This window comes from Macaca fascicularis, chromosome 20 (assembly GCF_037993035.2).
Source record: "Macaca fascicularis isolate 582-1 chromosome 20, T2T-MFA8v1.1".
Taxonomy (NCBI): Eukaryota; Metazoa; Chordata; class Mammalia; order Primates; family Cercopithecidae; genus Macaca; species Macaca fascicularis.
Genome location: NC_088394.1, coordinates 85,893,854 through 85,914,579, shown reverse-complemented (window position 1 = coordinate 85,914,579; position 20,726 = coordinate 85,893,854). Strand labels below are relative to the sequence as shown.

Sequence of the window (20,726 nt, the reverse complement as noted above, 5' to 3'; positions counted from 1 at the left end):
AAGTCAAATGGCAATTCATAAAGAAAATATTTACATCTCACAAATAACAGGCTAATATCCCCAATATGTGAGAAACTAAGAAGAAAAAATACCAAGAACCCAATCGAAAAAATGGGCACATAATTCATAAATAAATTAGATCCTGAAATATATGAGAAGTTTGACCTCACTCATGATTAGAGAAATGCAAATTAAAATGACAAATACACATTTCTCACACTGCATTGAAAGGTATGACCACACAATCTGCTGTTGAGGCTATAGGGTAATGGACATTGTCATACACTGCCGGTGGGAATGCCCTTCTGGAAGGACATCTGACACTAAGAAAAACTGATGCCTGGCCGGGCGCCGTGGCTCACGCCTGTAATCCCAGCACTTTGGGAGGCCGAGGCGGGCAGATCACCTGAGGCCAGGAGTTTGAGACCAGCCTAGCCAACATGGTAAAACTGTCTCTACTAAAAATACAAAAAATTAGCTGGGCGTGGTGGCATGCACCTGTAGTCCCAGCTACTCAGGAGGTGGAGGCAGGAGAACAGCTTAAGCCCAGAGATGTTCAACAAGTCTGTGTGATACCACCACAGGTCGTTCTCCCAACCAATCAGGACATGTTATTTCACCTCACACCATATTACATTCAACCCCACTGGATGGCAAAAGCTCTTTCCTAAGCCTGCAAATGACTTCTGTGTCAACAAACCAATTTCTCTTACTTTGTCCCCAATTCACCACACACACACCAGGCGAAAGGACATATATTTAATGAGACAGTGACAGCAGCATTGTTACAACTGGGCATGCCTCAGGCCAGCTTGGTTCCCTGCTGTGGGACCACCCATGGTGTGGGTGCTGTCGGTGCAAACTGGGTCCTTGCTGGGCTTTTCCTGCTGTGCTACAGACTCAGACAAAGACCCATACATGATTCTGTTTACAGACCGTGTCACCTAGAAGGGGCAGGTGGGGGAGATGCTGGGTGGCAGGTAAAAATAAAAGGGGCCCAACCCTTTGTCCAGCAAATGCCAGTATAATTTTTCTATGGACACAGTGATTTGTAACTTGAATAATGTGAAGTTGATTACACAGATTTCGGAATGGCTAATATCCATATGACAGAAGTGTGATGCATTCATGAGACGTGTGTAGACTTCAGGGTGTTGGGAAACAGCATTTGGCCTTTAACCCCCTCCTCAGCCCCAAAGAGGAAGGGGAAGCAGGACAGGAACACACACTGTTGATCCAACCTCACATCACACTCTCTAAAGGACTCCAACATGTTCCCTGCTCACCTTGCCACCTGAGGTAGGTCAGTACCCCTGCCCCCATTTTCCAGATGGGGAAACCGAGGCAGAGCAGACAGTAAGAACGTCGCCTAAAGCCACCACAGTGGGGACAGGACACCATCCCCTTCCTGATGGCGGAGGGCGAAGAGGAGACCCTGCCGTGTCTCCCGCTCCTGGAATGAGCCAGTGAGCTGGGTGGCCTTTCTGCTGGCTGAGGTGTCTCCTCTTGGGCTTCCTGGTCAAAGGGGACAAATATCCAAGCAGTGACATTTTCTCTGCCCTCTGCCCACCATGTGTGCCAACCATGTGTACCAACAGCCAAGTGCAGTCCAGGGTGTGGGGGAAAAGGACAGACAGGAGCACCCCCACTTCCCACGGCAGAAGGCTGGGAAGCCGTGTCCTGACATGTCCTCTCCTGAGGCCCCTCGTGGACCGCAGGATCTGTAAAGTGCAAAGCCAAGTGTCCCCTCACCCAGAGCCGTAGGTTTCCTCTGCTGTCCAGGGGCCTCTGTCCTGTGGAGTGAGGGACCTCCCACACGCCCCTGCCCTGATCTTCCTGAATGGGCTGTCGAGCAAATACTCCCAGCTCTTGACCTCAGGCCCCCAAACAAAAGGCCACTGGCTGGTCGTTCCCGAGCTATCTAGAGCCCTCCACAGGCAGCAGGACCGAGTTCCTCAGGCAAATCTGGTTCCAAGAAATGCCACCGGACCCCTGTAGGATCCCATCGCCTCACTGAAACCTCCCGCAGCACACAGTCCCTGCTCCACACCTGGAGGCCAGGACACCCTCCTCAGGCTGGGGCCACGGCCTCCCAGCTTGGAGCACCAGGAAAGGGGCTGGGCCAAGGCAGGAGCGCCCAGCAGGGAAAAGCTCCACGGCCCCCTTCCCTGCTGCTGTACAGAAACAACAGGTAACCCCACTGGACTGACCACCCAGTGAGGCCTTTGAATCTCAGGCCAGGGTAGAGTCAGGTCGACAGGTGACAACTGTGAACAGCCCCAGCTGGGGACAACCAGAAGGCGACGAGTGGCTGAAAGGGATGGAGCCTCCAGGCAGAGCCGAAACCCCACTGCAGGTGAGACTCAGCCCTCGGCTGGTGTGTGCAGCCACGTCCTCAGGTGTTACTCAACTCTCCTCTGAAGCTCTCTCGGAGTCTTGGCCTGACGAGTTTCCAGGGTGGCCAGGACAGGAGCTGTGGAATCTCTAGGGCCCAGATGCCCTGGTCCAGGAGTGTGGAGGGTTCTGTGCCATGGGGGAGGTGAGATGTCCCCCCAACTCCCTGCCCATTGGGGGAAGGATGGGGGCCACGCAAGGACCCCTCACAGCAGCACACCCAGGTGCGGCCGCCCCGAGTCCCAGCAAGCACCTGGGAGACAACGGTCCCTGACACTACCCACCCCCTCGGTCCTCGACACTGCCCACCCAGCAGGGGTGGAGGGATCCAGGGGCCACACCCCAGGGGTCTCCAGAGCAGGACGAACAACTTGACGTTGGCAGGGTGGGTCCCGGCGGGCCAGGCAGGGTGCCCAGCACTCTTCCTCAGTGCTAGGCCTCCACGTCGGGACCTGGCTCCTGGAAGAGCGACTGCTTCCTCAGGCTGAGCCGGGCACACTTGGGGCACGTGGTGGAGTTGTCGTAGTAGCAGTCCCTGGGGGCAGAAACAGGTTGGGGCTCTCTGCACAGGAAACTCCAGCACTGAACCCCCCAAGCATCCTAGATCAGCTCCTGTCATCCCCTCTACAGCCACTACCAAAGGGCAGAATCGGGGTCTGCACCCAGATGCATATGACTGTATGGCCGTGTGAAGAGCGCTTCCCGGCGTGCAGATGTGGACCTCCAAGGGGTCCTCACGTTCCCTGCTATCCCCCGACCACACAGGTCCCAGTTCACACAGCTGAGGGGCTGAGCCAGGTGACCGCGCCAGACTGAGCCCTTCCTCACGATTCCCACCTGTTCCTATCCCAGCGTGCCTGGCACCTCCCCTGGCTCCCAAACTGTGCATCAGGGAACCCTGGGGCACTGCAGCCTAGTTTAAACTTTTAAACAGAACACAGCAGTAATTAACATCTGTCAGACACTGAGCAAACGACTAGCTCAAGTGAGTCAGTCTCAACCTTAGTTTCTGCCACAGTCCCATCTGTGTGACCATAGCTCTGTAGAGCTGGGATTTCAGCAGTTGCTATGAAAAGTAGCAAATTCCAAGCAAAAATCAGGGGACAGAAGCTGCTGGGGAGTGTTCCGTCTGATTCCAGGTCTGAAAGATGTGTGGGGCCCGAAAGGTGCACTCGTATCATGAGTAAGAACTTACTGAAGAATGAAATTAAAATGTTTTTCTTCTAATTTGTGTATACTATTTTTCCAAAGAGCCACCAAATCTTTAGGATATAAATACTTATAAAGTTGTTTGAACATAAATATTTTTTCCTGTTGGTCTAGTGGCTAGGAAAAAAAACGAGAGAGCATAAGTACTTAATAAATCAAAGTGTTAGGAATTTCTTTTTTTTTTTTTTTTTTTTTTTGAGACGTAGTCTCGCTCTGTCGCCCGGGCTGGAGTGCAGTGGCCAGATCTCAGCTCACTGCAAGCTCCGCCTCCCGGGTTCCCGCCATTCTCCTGCCTCAGCCTCCCCAGTAGCTGGGACTACAGGCGCCGCCACCTCGCCCGGCTAGTTCTTTGTATTTTTTAGTAGAGACGGGGTTTCGCCGTGTTAGCCAGGATGGTCTCGATCTCCTGACCTCGTGATCCGCCCGTCTCGGCCTCCCAAAGTGTTGGGATTACAGGCTTGAGCCACCGCGCCCGGCCAGGAATTTCTTTTGGCTTAGAAACACTTTTTTTTGTGTGTTTTTTTTTGTTTTTTTTTGAGACCGAGTCTGGCTCTGTGGCCTAGGCTGGAGTGCAGTGGCGCGATCTCAGCTCACTGCAAGCTCCAGCTCCCGGGTTCACGCCATTCTCCTGCCTCAGCCTCCTGAGTAGCTGGGACTACAGGCGCCTGCCACCACGCCTGGCTAATTTTTGGTATTTTTAGTAGAGATGGGGTTTCACCTTGTTAGCCAGGATGGTCTCGATCTCCTGACCTCATGATCCGCCCGTCTCGGCCTCCCAAAGTGCTAGGATTACAGGCTTGAGCCACCGCGCCCAGCCTTGGCTTAGAAACACTTTGAAAAAATTACTGAGATATGAAAAGGTGACAGGAACTATAAGTTTGGGAATCTCTAGCCTATCCTAACCCTGAAAGAGTGACTTCAATCCTAGTGAAGAAAGGGAGCAGCTGGGATGCTGTGAACACATCCAAGACCAAGCTGGAGTTTCAGGGGCTGGTCCGGGATGGCCCTGGGAAGGGGCAGCCCCCTCATCCCCCAGGTGCTGCTCCTAAGGGAACTTCTCATTTAGTCACAGACATCAGGGTCTGACTTCGTATCTCAGGGTCAGCAAAGGCCCTGTGAGTCAGAGTCTTTACGTCTCCCCTCTCTTGGGGTAGCAGTGCCAGCTCCCACAGCATCATCCTACCGGAGGCCAAGGGGCAGCTCCCCAGAGGACGGGGCAGAGCCCCAGCCCCTGAGTGCAGGGCGCAGGCCACACCCACCTGTGGAAGACGGCAGAGCAGTCAGTGCACACAGACGTGTGGCTGTCGAACGGGAACAGCACGTCGCCCTCTCTGCAGAGCTCACACACAAAGCCCTTGGCCTGGCACCGCTGGGGGAACAGTGTGGGGTTGGGGCACGGGCATGTCAGTGCCACCTCCTCTGGGCACTCCCAGGCCAGGGACACACCGGGCTGGGCTGCTTCTCCTGCCAATCCCCCCTCAGGGCTGGGGTTGGAGAAAAGCAGCCCTCGGGCACAGGCCCACCTCGCAGTCCAGCTTGATGTGCTTGGCGAAGAGCGTGTGGATCTCGGTGAGCGAGCAGCCCAGACGGCCGGCATGCACGTCCAGGAGGTCCTGGACAGAGTACATCTCGTCGTTCTCCACAAAATGCTGCCGATCCTGGAGCTGCCAAGTCCCAGCAGCTGTGACCCCTGCACTGGGGAGGGCCCCTCCCACTGCCCACCCATGGTCGCTCCAGCGGTCAGGGCCCGGGTGTCCACAGAGAAACGAGCTACAGAAGGGTCTGGGCCCCAGGAGTAGAATCCAGGAGCCCCAGGAAGCCAACAGGGGAAGATGGACCTGGGCCACATTTCCTGACCCGTGTAGCCGCCGCCCTCCACTCCCCAATGCAGCCCCTCCCAGCCACACTGCACCCCCGTGTTCCCCACCCCTCCTTCTCTGTCTTGTCACACAGCTCACCCCGCCAACACACAACTTATTTTTCTTGTCTTCCCTACTTGAAAGGCACTCTCTCAGGGCAAGCTTTCCTGCCTGTTTCGTTCACTGTTCCAGAATCTAGAACATCTGTATCTGTTGAATAAATAATTAGATGAACCCTGAAATTGCTTTTGTGGTCAACTGGCCTGAGGAGGGCTGGCCTGGACCCACCCCTATGGAGATTCACATAAAGGATACAGGGTTTCCCGAACTGAACTAATGGGAGAACTCTTTTGTGGGCTGAACGCCTGTTTGCTTTGTTCCTTGGGACCCGGGAGCCCCTCTGCTAAAGGCACTCCATGCACAAGCTGTCTGGAAAAGACTTGAGCCGGAGGAGCCTCACTGCCCTGGCTGCGCTTCCCATCAGGGCCAGTCCCGCTGGCAGTCTGACCTGCAGCAACAGGCGAGCCTCCATGGCCTCCCTGCATGTGATGAAGTACGGCTTCATGAGCAGGATGTCCTGGCGCAGCTTCTGCAAACAAGGCGGGAGCAGGCAGGCCTCCTCAGCCAGGACACAGGGCTGCCCCAGTGTGGGCCTCACAGGGAGCCCTGCTCACAGACGTCTCGCCTCACACCCGGGTGGGCCGAGATCTGAGTGCTTCACCAAAGCCCAAAATCACAGCTCCCGGACTGGGCAGGACCGTGAGGCTCGCTTACCGTGGCCCAGAAAACCCTCCGTTCCCTCTGCCCCCACCCGGCCCCACAGGCAGACAACTGTCTGGGAGCCAGCAGCCTCAGGACCAAGCCAAACTTCCAGAGAAATCCCAGTGGCCTCCCCAGCCCTGGCCTTGGCAACTCAACTTGCTGCCACAGTCTCCTCCTGGGTAAAACGGGACCTGACTCCTTTCACCACCTCGCGTGAGACGCCGTCACATCCTGCCGGGACTGCAGCTCCCGTCTGCCCTCGGCTCCCGCCCTACCTCCTCCCTCACCGCTGGCTAAGAGAGTGGCCCCAGCCATGCACAGCCATGGAGCACATGGAAGTGGCTGCCCTGCAGTGAGATTCAGCAGAGGACACATGCTAGAGCCAAAGACGTGGCACAAAAAGAAAAAGAATGTAACTATCTCAAAAACGTACATTGATTTCATGTTGAAATAATATTTTGGATATATTGGGCTAAATAAAATATACTATTAAAATTAACTTCACTTATTTCTTTTTACTTTTTTTTTTTTTTTTTTTTTTGAGATGGAGTCTCGCTTTGTTGCCCAGGCTGGAGTGCAGTGGCCGGATCTCAGCTCACTGCAAGCTCCGCCTCCCGGGTTTACGCCATTCTCCTGCCTCAGCCTCCCGAGTAGCTGGGACTACAGGCGCCCACCACCTCGCCCGGCTAGTTTTTTGTATTTTTAGTAGAGACGGGGTTTCACCATATTAGCCAGGATGGTCTCGATCTCCTGACCTCGTGATCCGCCCGTCTCGGCCTCCCAAAGTGCTGGGATTACAGGCTTGAGCCACCGCACCCGGCCTACTTTTTTTTGAGACACAGTTTCACTCTTGTTGCCCAGGATGGAGTGCAGTGGCACGATCTCGGCTCACAACAACCTCCGCCTCCGGGGTTAAAGTGATTCTCCTGCATCAACCTCACGAGTAGCTGGGATACAGGCGTGTACCACCACACCTGGTTAATTTTGTATTTTTAGTAGAGATGGGGTTTCACCATGCTGGTCAGGCTGGTCTAGAACTCCTGACCTCAAGTGATCCACCCACCTCGGCCTCCCAAAGTTCTGGGATTACAGGCTTGAGCCACCGCGCCCAGCCCTTTTTACTTTTTTAATATGGCTATTAGAAAATTTAATATTGCGTTCTTGCCTGGCATCAGATCACTACTGGACACGGTTCCAGCATCTTCAACCAAAAGGGCAGCCATGGTGCCCAGCTGACCCTAAGCAGGTGGCCTCCCTCCTCTGCTCAGAACCTCCCATGGCCCAGAGGAGAAGAGGGTACTGGCCCAGCCCTAGGGCCCATCTGACACAGCGCCCCTGCCCCCCACTCCAGGGCTCCAGCCTCACGCGAATCTCCACCAGCTCCTCCACGTAGTTGAACAGCAGAGGGTTGATCTCCCGGAGCCTGAGCACGGGCCGAGACACCATCAGCGCCAGGTAGCGCATGCTGCAGCGAGATACCTGCGAGGCATGGCCGGGTGACACCTCTCACACCCACCCAGGGCCCGTGCAGCCAGCAGCACACACCCCGGGGTACACCGGCTCCACACCCCCATCCTCCTTCCTGCTCTCCCTCGCCAGTGGGATGCCCCCACCTTCCAACTCCCACCTTTCGAGGCTCAAAGTCCCAGTTGTGCACCACGCGTGCAGGGATGACAGCCAGGTCGTTCCAGTGGCAGTGGCTGCAGTAGTACTGGCCGGTGTAGTCACATTGCCTGGCCTCACTGGGCACACCCCCTGCAGGGTCAGGGGGCCATGAGTGTCCCTGCCTCACCAAAGCCCCACTCAGCTTTCCAGCCTCATGGTCTGTCCTCCCATGGACCACAACCCTCAGGGAGAGAGCCACCAGGCCAAGGGTTCCCTCCTGACTCATCCTATCCTCAGCCACAAGATCTCAGGTGGTCCCAGCATCTCACTGACCTGTTTTCCTATCAGTAAAATGGGATATAAACAGGGCCTCACTGTAGGACTGCGGCAGAAACTTCGTGAATTAACGCCAGCAACTCTCTAGAAAGAAGAGCTGACACGCATGTGCATGACAACTGTGTGACTTCTCCCCAGTCCCCGTCTAGGAGACTTTCTGTGCCGTGTGACTTCTCCCCGGTCCCCGTCTAGGAGACTTTGACATGGGAAGGCGGAGGCTGGGTCCCAGCCCTCCAGGTGCTCCTCAGTGATCTGGGCGAGTTACAGAATGCCTGGAACCTGTGTCTGCTTCAGTGAGAAATGAAAAAACGGCAGCAACAGACCCTTGTCACTTCCCAAGGATAACAAGCAGGGACTGCCCCAGGGCCTCACTCAGCTGTCTGACCTACGTGTCCTTACACACCGGTGCACCCAGCTCCCCTGCGAGGAACAGCTCCCTCACCCTCTTCTCTCCCTGCCACCACTCACGCAGAGAGATGGGTGCCCGGCACTCGGCACAGCGGTAATCCTGGCTGTCCAGCCCTGTCTCAGGACAGATGTTCAGTTCGTATTCCGCTTGGTGGCTGACTTTGGAGCTCACACAGGGTTTGGAGATGAGGTTCAAGCACTTGCTGTGACAGCGGTAATAACACCCTAGGGTGGAAGGACACACGGTTCTCAAAAGCGGGAAGGGTGCACCTGCAGCCCAGGCCACCCTCAGCTGGCCTGCCCCCTCCCCATGGGTTCTATTCCGAGGCCCAGATCAATCTAAGACCTCCTGGCACCAAGGGAAGCCTTAGAACCTCAAAGATCCTCTTGTCCCTGGCCCGAGCCTTGCCCCAAAGGTGGCCCAGACCTTGTCCTCCAATTGTCTCACATGTCCAGTGCCAACCTGCCACTCCCAGCACCAGACCCAACCTGTCCAAACAGACAAACGAAACCCCACCCTCCCTCCCAAGCCCTCAGCTTCCCATCTCCGTTTCAGCAGCTCCACCCTTAAATATCATGAGTTACCCTGATGGGTTTCTATCTCTGTTTTTTGTTTGTTTTGTTTTGTTTTGTACTTTTTAAGAGACAAGGTCTTGCTCTATTGCCCAGGCTGGAGTTCAGTGCTACGATCAGAGCTCACTGCAGCCTCGAACTCCAGGGCTCAAGTGATCCTCCCATCTTTGCATCTGAAAGCCCTAGGATTACAGGTGAGAGCCACCGCACCCAGTCAGACAATTTTCTCATCTGTTACTTTCCGTTTCCAAACCTTCAGCTGGCACTGCACTTAGCTACTCCTCACTCCCACCACCTGTCCCAACCCAATCAGAGTCATCCTCCTCTCCTCAGTCATCTCTCTCTTCAGTCCAAGCTCAATCAGCAGCCAGGGTAACCTATTAAAGCCCAAGTATGTCCAGTACCCACTTGTGGCCCCCACAGCACTTAAAGAAAAGCCCTGACCACCCCTGAGCTCACCTCCCCTGACACAGAGCTGCAGCCACACCTGGCTCTCTGCCTCTCCTCAAGGCACTGGACACATCAACCGCAGCGTTGCCCCCACCAGAACATTCCTCCCTAGATATTCTCTTGGCTTGTTCCCTGACCTTCAAGTTTTTGCTTAAAAGTCACATGATGCCGGGCGCGGTGGCTCATGCCTGTAATCCCAGCACTTTGGGAGGCCAAGGCGGGCGGATCACGAGGTCAGGAGATCGAGACCATCCTGGCGAACATGGTGAAACCCCGTCTCTACTAAAAATACAAAAAATTAGCCAGGTGTGGTGGCGGGTGCCTGTAGCCCCAGCTACTCCGGAGGCTGAGGCAGGAGAATGGCACGAACCCAGGAAGCGGAGCTTGCAGTGAGCTGAGATCGCACCACCGCACTCCAGCCTGGGCGACAGCGCGAGACTCCGTATAAAAAAAAAAAAAAAGTCACATGATGCCTTTACATTCTGCCCTAAAGTCACATTCGCTCTACCTTAACACGTGCTAGTTCCTTTCCCTTTTTCTTCACTGTACAAACTGACACACCATGTAATTCACTAGTTTAATTCTCATCCAGAACAGCACTGTCCGACGCAGGCAGTACAACTGAGGAAATGCATATTTAGTTAATTTAACTTTGGCCATGTTTGGCTAGTGACCACCACACTGGACAGCTCAGATCTGAACGTGAGCCCAGCAGAGTCCCTCATTCCTCACCCCTCATTTGGGTCTCGGCCCACCCGTGCAGGTGTACCAGGTCTGGATGAGCCCCCTCATCTGGGTCTCGGCCCACCCGTGCAGGCGTACCAGGTCTGGATGAGCCCCCTCATCTGGGTCTCGGCCCACCCGTGCAGGCGTACCAGGTCTGGATGAGCCCCCTCATCTGGGTCTCGGCCCACCCGTGCAGGTGTACCAGGTCTGGATGAGCCCCCTCATCTGGGTCTCGGCCCACCTGTGCAGGTGTACCAGGTCTGGATGAGCCCCCTCATCTGGGTCTCGGCCCACCTGTGCAGGTGTACCAGGTCTGAATGAGCCCCCAGATGATGGTGTTACACTTGTCACAGGTCTGCTTGACGCTCTTGCTCTTCTCCTTGTAGAAGCGGTGCTCAAGGAGCACTCGGATGTTTGGCTCATCCTCATTGGGGTCCTGCAGAGGGTGAGTCAGGGAGGGGTCACAGGTGAGCTGGGCTGAAGTTCCTTTCCCTTCACACAAGCCCCTCAGCTTATTTCTTCCAGGCACCATTTAGAGCAGAGATTGTGAGTTTCAGCACAATGCCACGTCCCTTTTCTCCCTTTCACAGTAAACAATGATCAGCTGGACAAGCACCACCAAGGTCACATGCTACCTTTCCCAGCATCCCTTGCTACCTTTCCTAGCATCCTTTGCTACCTTTCGCAGCATCCCTTGCAGCGACGTGCTGTGTGGGATCGCGCTGGGCCACGGGCATGTGAGCAGGAGCGACGCGGCCTCTCTGCCCCTCCCGCTTTCTGCCAGTTAGGTGCAGGGCAATGGAAAAGGAGGCCCTCTCCAACACCATTAGCTGCCATAGGGGCCCCAGACCACCCGTGGGATTTTTACGTGAGGAAACGAACACATCTTCTCTTTTTTTTTTTTTTTTTTGAGACGGAGTCTTGCTGTGTCACCCAGGCAGGAGTGCAGTGGCCGGATCTCAGCTCACTGCAAGCTCCGCCTCCCGGGTTTATGCCATTCTCCCGCCTCAGCCTCCCGAGTAGCTGGGACTACAGGCGCCCGCCACCTCGCCCAGCTAGTTTTTTGTATTTTTTAGTAGAGACGGGGTTTCACCGTGTTAGCCAGGATGGTCTCGATCTCCTGACCTCGTGATCCACCCGTCTCGGCCTCCCAAAGTGCTGGGATTACAGGCTTGAGCCACCGCGCCCGGCCTTGAACACATCTTCTCTAAGCCACTATGTTTTGGGGTTTTTTTTGTTACCACCAATTTACCTGTTTCTTAATGAATATTCTACTTTCTGCATTCCCAGGGACTCATGAATCAGCACAGGGGACACAGGGTAGCCAGGTGAAAGCACACAGAGACCCAAGGACTGCATCAGGAACATCCGTGGCCTGGGACCCCCACCTTCTTTTGTTGTCACCTTCAAGACACCACCCGTCCTTGTCCAGGTCATGTGGCTCACTCAGGGAGGAACTCAGCTCACCCGCTTGCTTCAGTGGGTGGGCACACAGCCCAGAACTAGCCAATCAGCCACTGTCATTGGGTAAGGGGTGGGCACATGACCCAGAACTGGCCAATCAGTCACTGTCATCAGGTCAGGGGTGGGCCCAGGACTGGCCAATGAAAGTCAGGCCTGAGGTTCCTGCTATGACCACTGAGAAAAGGCAGCTGTCATCTGCACAGGAGGCTCGGCGGCTGGAAAGCAAGGTGTGGTTGCCGGGACCATCTCTGCCACCACACAGTTTTGGAAAGCCTACCTGAGGCTGGATCAGACGCAGAAAGTCGAGTTGGGAGACAGCAAGATTCCTGACATTGGAGGACCTTCCAGTCACCAAGAAAATACATTTTTCTTTCTGGTTTAAGCTACTTAAGGTTGGGTTTCTGTTTCTTCCAACAGGAGGGTCTAGACTAACAGGGAAACCTCCCGCAGTGGGGTGAGGGCCCGTCTTCCACCTTGCCGGTCTGGAGCCTTTCTACCCCAGCCCCTGTGGCCGAGAGGGAGACCACCACCTGAGAGGGATCCAGAGGCTGCAGGGTCCTCCTGGTTCCACAGTCCTGGCCTCGGCCCCAGGCTGCCCCACGGTGGGGCGGCCCCACACCCACCTTCAGCTCCTGGAGCTTCAGCCGGAGGTGGATGAGACGCACCACGGCATCCTTCTGCTTCTCAGACTGCTCGGGCAGCTCCAGAATCACCTGCTTGCACTCCTCGATCGCCTGCCGCAGCTGCTGGACGTCAGAGGCCAGGAACAGACCCTGCCCAGGTTGGGGGCGGGGGCAGTCAAATACCCACCCTGCAGGATCTCCCTGTTAAGGCCCACCTGCCGAGACAGGCCCAGAGCAGACCCCGACACCCCTCACCCAGAGAAGGAAACTGAAGCCAGAGGGCACTGAGGACTTGCTCAAGGACAGGAAAGGTGGCAGCACGGTCAAGGTCCACCTGGTGCTGCGCACTCCCAGCCCGACCTGTCTGCCCACGGGCCTCTGAAAATCTAATGTTTGAAAGATGCTTTTCAAAAGACAACTTCCTTCTTTGAGAAATCCAGATGCTTTTTTGTGACGTCACTTCACTTACTTCTGAAGAGTTTCCTCTTGGAGGAAAGCTAGGGAAATGACATTTGCTGTCGTGAAGGAGAGTAAGTGGCCTCCAGCTTAACTGCCAAGCACAGGCAGATGCCAAGAGCCAGTCCCAGCACTTCCGGCTGCTTTCGCCACATAATGACCAGGGGGCTCAGGGCCCAGCAAGGACCCAGACTCAGAACACTCTGGTGCTCCTGGGGAAGACGGGATCAGGTCTCAGAGCTGTGGGCCTGGATCCCGCCCTCAGGAGCCATCCTCCTCCTCCAGGCTGCTGGGCTCTGAGACCCAGGCAAAGGGGAGGTGGCACCCTCCCCTCCCCCTTGCAGCTCAGTCTGTGGCCTAAAGGAAGTGCTCAAAATGTTGTAATACACGAAACAAGCTGAGTGCAGTGGGTCACACCTATAATGCCAGCACTTTGGGAGGCGGAGGTGGGTGGGTCACTTGAGCTAAGGAGCCTGAGACCAGCCTGGGCAACAAAGCGAGACCCCGTGTCTGTAAACAAAATTGAAAATTATCTGAGCATTGTAGTGCACACCTGTAGTCCCAGCTAATCAGGAAGCTGAGGTGGGAGGATCACTCAAGCCCAGGAGGTCGAGGCTGCAGTAAGCCATGATCGCGCCACTGTAGTCCAGAGCAGGGGCAACAGAGAGAGACCTTATCTCAAGAAAAAGAAAAAAAAAAAAAGATACGAAACACACATATGAAGTCTCTCTTTTTTTTTGAGACAGAGTCTCGCTCTCTCGCCCAGGCTGGAGTGGTGCAGCTGCATGATCTTGGCTCACTGAAACCTTTGCCTTCTAGGTTCAAACAATTCTCCTGCCTCAGCCTCCTGAGTAGCTGGGATTACAGGCGCCTGCCACCATGCCTGGCTAATTTGTTGTATTTTTAGTAGAGATGGAGTTTCACCATGTTAGCCAGGATGCTCTCGATCTCCTGACCTTGTGATCTGCCTGCCTCGGCCTCCCAAAGTGCTGGGATTACAGGCGTGAGCCACCGTGCCTGGCTCAAATCATTTCAAAGTTACATTTCAATGTTACCGTAATGTTTCTCTCAAAAGTTGGAGATGGTTTGCGTAAAAATAAAAGGTTTTCAAACTTTTTTTTTTGAGATGGAGTCTCACTCTGTCGCCCAGGCTGGAGTGCAGTGGTCCGATCTCGGCTCACTGCAAGCTCCGCCTCCCGGGTTCACGCCATTCTCCTGCCTCAGCCTCCCGAGTAGCTGGGACTACAGGCACCCGCCACCACGACCGGGCTAATTTTTTCTATTTTTTAGTAGAGACCGGGTTTCACCGTGTTAGCCACGATGGCGTCAATCTCCTGACCTTGTGATCCACCCGCCTCGGCCTCACAAAGTGCTGGGATTACAGGTGTGAGCCACCGCGCCCAGCCTCAAACTTTTTAAAAAAATCATTATAGCCTCCCCCTTTTCTTCTTCAACACAAGGCTTCCATGGAACAAAATACAGAACAAACAAGAGTGGCCCTGTAATACCTACTGGTCAGTAGGAGGAAGACAAGCAGCTTCCCCCTTACCTCCCACACCCTGACTCTCTGCAAGTCTACAGGACCTCAAGGACCCCAGAGGGAACCGACTCTCTGCACATTTGCTACATGAAGACATGGAGCTCAGGGGATAGGAGAAGCCCCAGGTTCACGAACCCCAATCTCCGGCTGTCTCAACCTGCCTTCACTCAGGCTCTGAGGGTGGGGGTCTGTGGTGTCATGCAGGCCTCAGATTCAAAGCCAGGAGCCCTGGCTGAGGTGGGGGCTGCTGAGCCTGACAATGGAGTGAGGCTATACCCCAGCTCACAGGACGCCGTCCCACCATCTGGGAGGGAGTGACATGGAAACCCCGGCCCTTCCTGCCTTGGGGGCTCCCTCAGTCCCTCTCCCCTTCCAGATCCAAAACCTTACCACAGGGCGGGAGAAGTGGTCCTCAGACAGGCCGAGATCCATCACGCGTTCAGGGCAGCGGAACTCTGGCTCCCCAGGGGGCAGCTCAGGCAGGGCCTCTGGGGGAAGACGGGGACAGGTGTGGAGGGTCAGCTGCTACCTCCTGCCTCCCATCCCCTAGGAAGGAGCTGAGATAGCCAGGAGTGGGAAAGGGATTCAGGAAGCCGCACAGAAAGGAGGCACTGTGGGAGCTGGGCACCACTCAGATCTGCACGCCATCCAGTTTGCTTTCAGAGGAACCCATAGCCTTGTGCAGACGGGAAAGAGACATTCGAAAGGAGGAGGTGGAATGATACTCAGTGCCAAAAGGTCCTCGAGATAGCATTATAGAAACATCCCATTTCTAAGGCAGACACCTCATGGATGACCATGGGGATGACAGAAAAACCACTGGATGGCTACGTGGCAAAGTCCACGAACCCCAGTGTTGACTCCAGGCCGTCTCTGCAGCTGCCCCGCTCCAAGCACCCCCTGATGGCCTCATCTGCAGTTTCTAAGGCTCATGCCACCTTCTGACGAGGGAACCCAGAGTGCGTTCCCTCAGCTAACCTCTCCGTCACCAGGTCTCAGTGGACCTCACTCAGCAAGTGTTCCCTGGGCACCTACTGCGTGCTGGGCCCTAGGATACAGCGGGGACGGGTCAGGCACAAATCCTGCTCTCGGAGTGTGAATTCTAGTAGGGACACAGAAACAAACCACAGAACCACAGAACAGACGGGTAACAGAAAAGAGCCAGCAGGTGCCGGCTCTGTGGGAAAGTCAGGGCTGCACAGGAGGCAGCAGGAAGACGGGGGGTCCACGTACACGGTCAGAGACCTGCCCAGCTCCCACCCTGACTCCCACCAGCACCCACCTTCAGGAGTGATGTCCGGGGCCTCCTCCCCAGGGCCCTGCTCATGCTGTCTTGGCCCAGACTGCTTGTTGAAGGGGTTGAGGTGTGCCTGCCGGAACCGGGCCAGCTTCTCATCATATTCCATAGCATCCCACCTGAGGGCCAGGCAGCGCCAGGATGAGTCCCCAGGTACCAGGCTCACCACGGACCATCCCCTTTCCCCAACCACACTGGGGTGTCTGGGGTGAGGCTGGCCTCTTTCATTTCCCTAAAGTGGGTAGTCCTCACACCACGGCCTCAATCTTCAGCCTTTTCCGGAAACACCTCAGCTGCCTCCCGCCCAGGCCCCCACTGGTGGTGTCCCCTTGGAAAGAGCTCACGGTGACAATGAGGGTCCCACGAGGGCATGTGGCCCATCTTCCTTCCCAGCACAGGGTCCTCTGGCCCGACGTTGCAGAGCTCCAGCCCTAGAGCTGGCTATGGGATCCTCTCTAGGCCTCAGCCCCAGATACTCACTCAGCCCCACTCTAGCTTGCCATCCACCTGCTCCTGTGAGACAGACCTCCCAGAAATGGGTTCCTCCTTCCTGGGCCCCCAACAAAAAGTGCTTCCTTGTCAGAGCCTGAAACCACAGCCCCTGTCTCAGGACTCAGGGTTGGACACCTGGGGACAGTGCCAGGGCCCATCCTCTCTGCCACATGTGGGTGAGCAGGGCCCACCTTCCCCATACCAGGAGTGGGAGATCTTGGGAGGGTTCCCTGCCAGCACACGGAGAAGCCCCTACAAATGCATCCAGGCTCTCTGGCTTGGGTTCTGATCCTGGGATGAGCAACATGAGCTGAACCAGGCCCACGGCTCTGTGCCTCAGGAGCCCAGGAAACAGGCAGGAAGGGCCTAGTTCTCCGTGTGGCAGAAGCTAAGAATCAAGAATGCTCTTTTCCCGCTCTGAGGCTCAGAAAACTGCAGAACTCACAGGGCTGATGGCTCCTGGCAGGGAGGAAGGCACTTTGGTTGGGGTGGGAGTAGAGGCAGTTTGCATGCAGCCCTCCCACATAACTTCCTGGGTCACATTCCTTAGCCTCCCTGCCTCCATTTCCCATCCGTAATGGGCCATTGTGAGGGTGAAATGAGTTAACAGAGACTGAGCACAAAGTAAGCTCGCTGTAAGGCCTGTTGATGTTATAGGAAGTTGGAGGTGTCTTTTTAAAGTTGTTCAGTAACCGCATCAGTGTTAGTTATGCTTTCACTACACCTGTTACAGCCTGAAATAATTCACAAGTAGAATAAACAATCCTATGATTTATCCTCTGCCCCTTCTCCCAAAAGAAAGAGAGCTGAGCCCAGAGGGGACGGCCCTGCTCAGAGTCACACTGTGGCCTGGGGGAACTGGGATTTGAACTCATTGCCTCACTGGCAGTGGGATAAGGTGGCCATCCCAGCCCCACATGGCTACCCTGCAACTGGGCAAGACTCCACACCACCTATGGGACCTGTCCTGCCTGTTGTGCCTGTGGGGAAGGAGTGTGGGTTGGGCACCTGCACGCCAGCCCAAAAGGATCCAGCACCCATTGATAGGCTGCCCGTGGACCCAAACAGGGAGGCACAGGGAAGACACAAGGGGCGTGGGCCCCAGTCCCACCTCTTTCTCTTATTACCTGATGACTTTGGGTGGGTCACAGAGCCAGAGGCGGCTGCCAGATGCCAGCACCTCCCCAGTCTCCCAGGGAGCACCCAGGACACAGGGGAAATCAGGCCGTCCCAACATCACTCCTCCTTCTTCCTGAATGGGGAGCCTCATTTTTGTGTGTCACATAACTTCCCAGCCTCCCCAGCAGATACACTTGGTAAAGTGACTGACAGTTCTGACTCCCTGGGCTTGAGAAGATCAGGCAGATCTGAGCAGCTCTGGGCTCCTGGCTTCACTGACATACACAAGTCCTTACCCTCCATCCACCCCAGGAAGTACGTGTTCTCCCTGATTTATAGGCAAGAAAATGGAGAACCAGAGACTAAATCAGGGCTATCTGAAAATAACAGTAATGGGCCAGGCGTGGTAGCTCACACCTATAATCCCAGCACTCTGGACGGCCAAGGCAGGAGGACGGCATTAGGCCAGGCCCAATGCAGTGAGGACCAATCTCTATTAAATTTTACATAAATACGGGCCGGGCGCAGTGGCTCACGCCTGTAATCCCAGCACTTTGGGAGGCCAAGGCAGGTGGATCATGAGGTCAGGAGATCAAGACCATCCTGGCCAACATGGTCTCTACTAAAATACAAAAAATTAGCCAGGCGTGGTGGCGGGCGCCTGTAGTCCCAGCTACTCGGGAGGCTGAGACAGGAGAATGGCGTGAACCTGGGAGGCGGAGGCTGCAGTGAGCCGAGATTGAGCCACCGCACTCCAGCCTGGGCAACAGAGCGAGACTCCACCTCGAAAAAAAAAAAAAAAAAAGATTCTGACTGATGATACCAATAGTCTCATGGTAACAAGACAGACACGCCCAACTGGAATCCCAGCTCTGCCAGCTCCTAGCTGCATGACCTTGGGTAAGTGGATAAACCCTTCTCTGCCTCCATTCTCTCATGTCTCAAATGGGGATTACAATAGTACCATACAGGGTTATTATCAAGATTAAAGTAGTTACTACTAAGTTCAGAGAACACTGGCCAGCACATAGTAAGCACCCAATAAATACTGATTACGACTTATCATTATTACTTTTTCTTTTTTTTGAGACAGGGTGTTGCTCTGTCACCCAGGCAGGAGTGCAATGGTGAGATCATAGCTCACTGCAGCCTCAAACTCCTGGGCTTAAGGGGTCCTCCCATATTAGCCTCCCAAGTAGCTGGAACTCCAGGTGTGTGCCACCATACTCAGCTAATGTTTTTTAACTTTTTGTAGAGACGGAGTCTCGCTCTGATGGCCAGGCTGGTCTGGAACACCTAACCTCAGGTGATCTGCCTGCCTCAGCCTCCCAAAGTGCTGGGATTACAGGTGGGAGCCACCATGCCTGGCCTAGTACCATTACTTTTAAGAATCATGGCTGGGCGCGGCCGGGCACAGTGGCTCAAGCCTGTAATCCCAGCACTTTGGGAGGCCGAGGAGGGCGGATCACAAGGTCAGGAGATTGAGACTATCCTGGCTAACATGGTGAAACCCGGTCTCTACTAAAAATACAAAAACAATTAGCCAGGCGTGGTGGTGGGCGCCTGTAGTCCCAGCTACTCGGGAGGCTGAGGTGGGAGAATGGCGTGAACCTGGGAGGCAGAGCTGGCAGTGCGCCGAGATCGCGCCACTGCACTCCAGCCTGGGGGACAGAGTGAGACTCCGTCTCAAAAAAAAAAAAAAAAAGAATCATGGCCGGGCATAGTGGCTCACTTTGGGAGCCTGAGGCGGGTGGATCATTTGAGGTCAAGAGTTCAAAACCAGTCTGACCAACATGGTGAAACCCTGTCTCTACTAAAAATACAAACAAATTAGCTGGGCATGGTGGTGCACGCCTGTAATCCAGCTAATCAGGAAAGCCGAGGCAGGAGAATCGCTTGAACACAGGAGGTGGAGGTTGCTATGAGCTGAGATTGTGCCATTGCACTCCAGCCTGGGAAACACAGCAAAATTCCATCTCAAAAAAATAAATAAATAAAAATAAATCAGCCCTGATTTAGACTCTGGTTCTCCATTTTCTTGCCTATAAATCAGGGGGAACACCTACTTTCTGGGGTGGATGGAAGGGCTAAGGACTTGTGTATGATGTCAGTGAAGCCAGGAGCCCAGAGCTGCTCAGAACAGACTGGCACTGTCATCACATATGGTGACCAGCCCAGGAAAAAGGGTGCAGGAGCTACGCCTGGGGCAGCCCCTGGAAACCTCCTGGTGTTTAAAACACGGCCAGAGGAGCATCAAAGCAGGCACGCTGGCACGGACACCTCTGCTCTGCCCAGCAGCTGTACTCTAGGCTACGAGCTCTCCTCTGGGCTGTGAAAAAAAGGCATCTTTTATTTGCGTATTTACTGAGAGTCAGTGCCAGCCCCAGGCCTGGCCCATGGGCAGGGGATGAATGAGGCGAGGCCTTTGGCCTCACAGCCTTAGCATCTCCCCACACGCTGACCTGGGGATGCTGGCCACAGTGGCCGACTCTGAGCAGAATGCTCTTCCCACCAGGCTCACCCACCAGTTCTGCACCCAGATGTAGGACTTGGCCTCAGAAAGGAGCAGGCAGGAAGTGGGAGAATGAAAGCAGAGGTCTGGCCACCCCCGGCCCCTCCTCTAGAGCCCATTGCTCTCATCCGGGAGGACTCCACAACTTAGCAATGAAAGGAAACAGAAGAACAGCCGGCGGGGCTCCGGGGCACAGGGGGACTCTGGGCTGAAGCTCAGGACACTCGGGACGCATGGAGCTGGCCTCCCGCGCCCTGCCCGCCGTGTGACCACCAGGAAGTGGTGTCACCACTGCAGCTGCCACCCCCAGAACCTGAGAAGTCACCGCGGTGTGCGGAGTCAACAGCGCCCTGTCTGCCCATACCTGGATCGCCTGCCAGGGCCCAGGGGCTCTCAGGGACAGGACGGTCATTCCTCTAGGGCTGCTCGCCACGGAAGCCTGGCCGTGGGTTCGCCACCTGCTGCAGGGAGAAGCCGCCCCAGGACTGTGCCTCCCCCACCTACCACGCCCGCAGGAGCTCGCTCGGGGTACCCTGGTGTCCCGGGCTCCTCGCGGGGCAGGTCTGTCCCACCCCCCATTCCACAGATGGGGAAACTGAGGCTCGGAGCAGCCCAGGAAGGGGGCACAAGCACTCGGGTCCCCTGGGCCGCCCGGGTGCCCCGCACGCAGCTGGTGTGGACGCCGGAGCAGCGGCGGGGTCCCCGGGGCGGGGCGGCCGAGCTCTCGAGGCCCCGGCGCGGGCCGCCCTCCCAGCCCGTCCCCGCCAGCCCCGCGCCGCTCACCTGACCGCCGCCGCGCCGCCCCGCATCTGCCCGGCCTCCCGGCTGCGCTGGATCCGCCCGGCCGCCCCGCTGCGCTGATCCCCGGCGCCCGCTGCTGCCGCCTCCGGCGCGGAGGTTC

General features: G+C 55.7%; 1 protein-coding gene across 14 annotated transcripts; it reads right to left on the bottom strand.

The window, feature by feature from the left end:
• Positions 1-745: 745 nt before the first annotated feature.
• On the bottom strand, positions 746-20,636 carry DEF8 (differentially expressed in FDCP 8 homolog). Of its 14 annotated transcripts, none has more exons than XM_065537687.1 (13): positions 20,609-20,636; positions 20,068-20,286; positions 15,688-15,824; positions 14,796-14,893; positions 12,410-12,559; positions 10,617-10,758; positions 8,634-8,798; positions 7,852-7,979; positions 7,590-7,703; positions 5,971-6,051; positions 5,127-5,267; positions 4,863-4,972; positions 746-2,929 (listed from the first exon to the last, which is right to left on the bottom strand). In XM_065537687.1, the coding sequence occupies exons 1-13, from the start codon at positions 20,632-20,634 to the stop codon at positions 2,827-2,829; spliced, it is 1,614 nt and encodes a 537-aa protein (XP_065393759.1). In that variant the 5' UTR covers positions 20,635-20,636; the 3' UTR covers positions 746-2,826. The 14 variants fall into 14 exon arrangements, with proteins under 14 accessions (XP_065393759.1, XP_045238068.2, XP_073884247.1 ...); XM_045382133.2 differs by having other exon boundaries at positions 15,688-15,821; positions 20,190-20,286; XM_074028146.1 differs by having other exon boundaries at positions 5,127-5,261; positions 15,688-15,821; positions 20,190-20,286.
• Between the last annotated feature and the right edge of the window lie 90 nt (positions 20,637-20,726).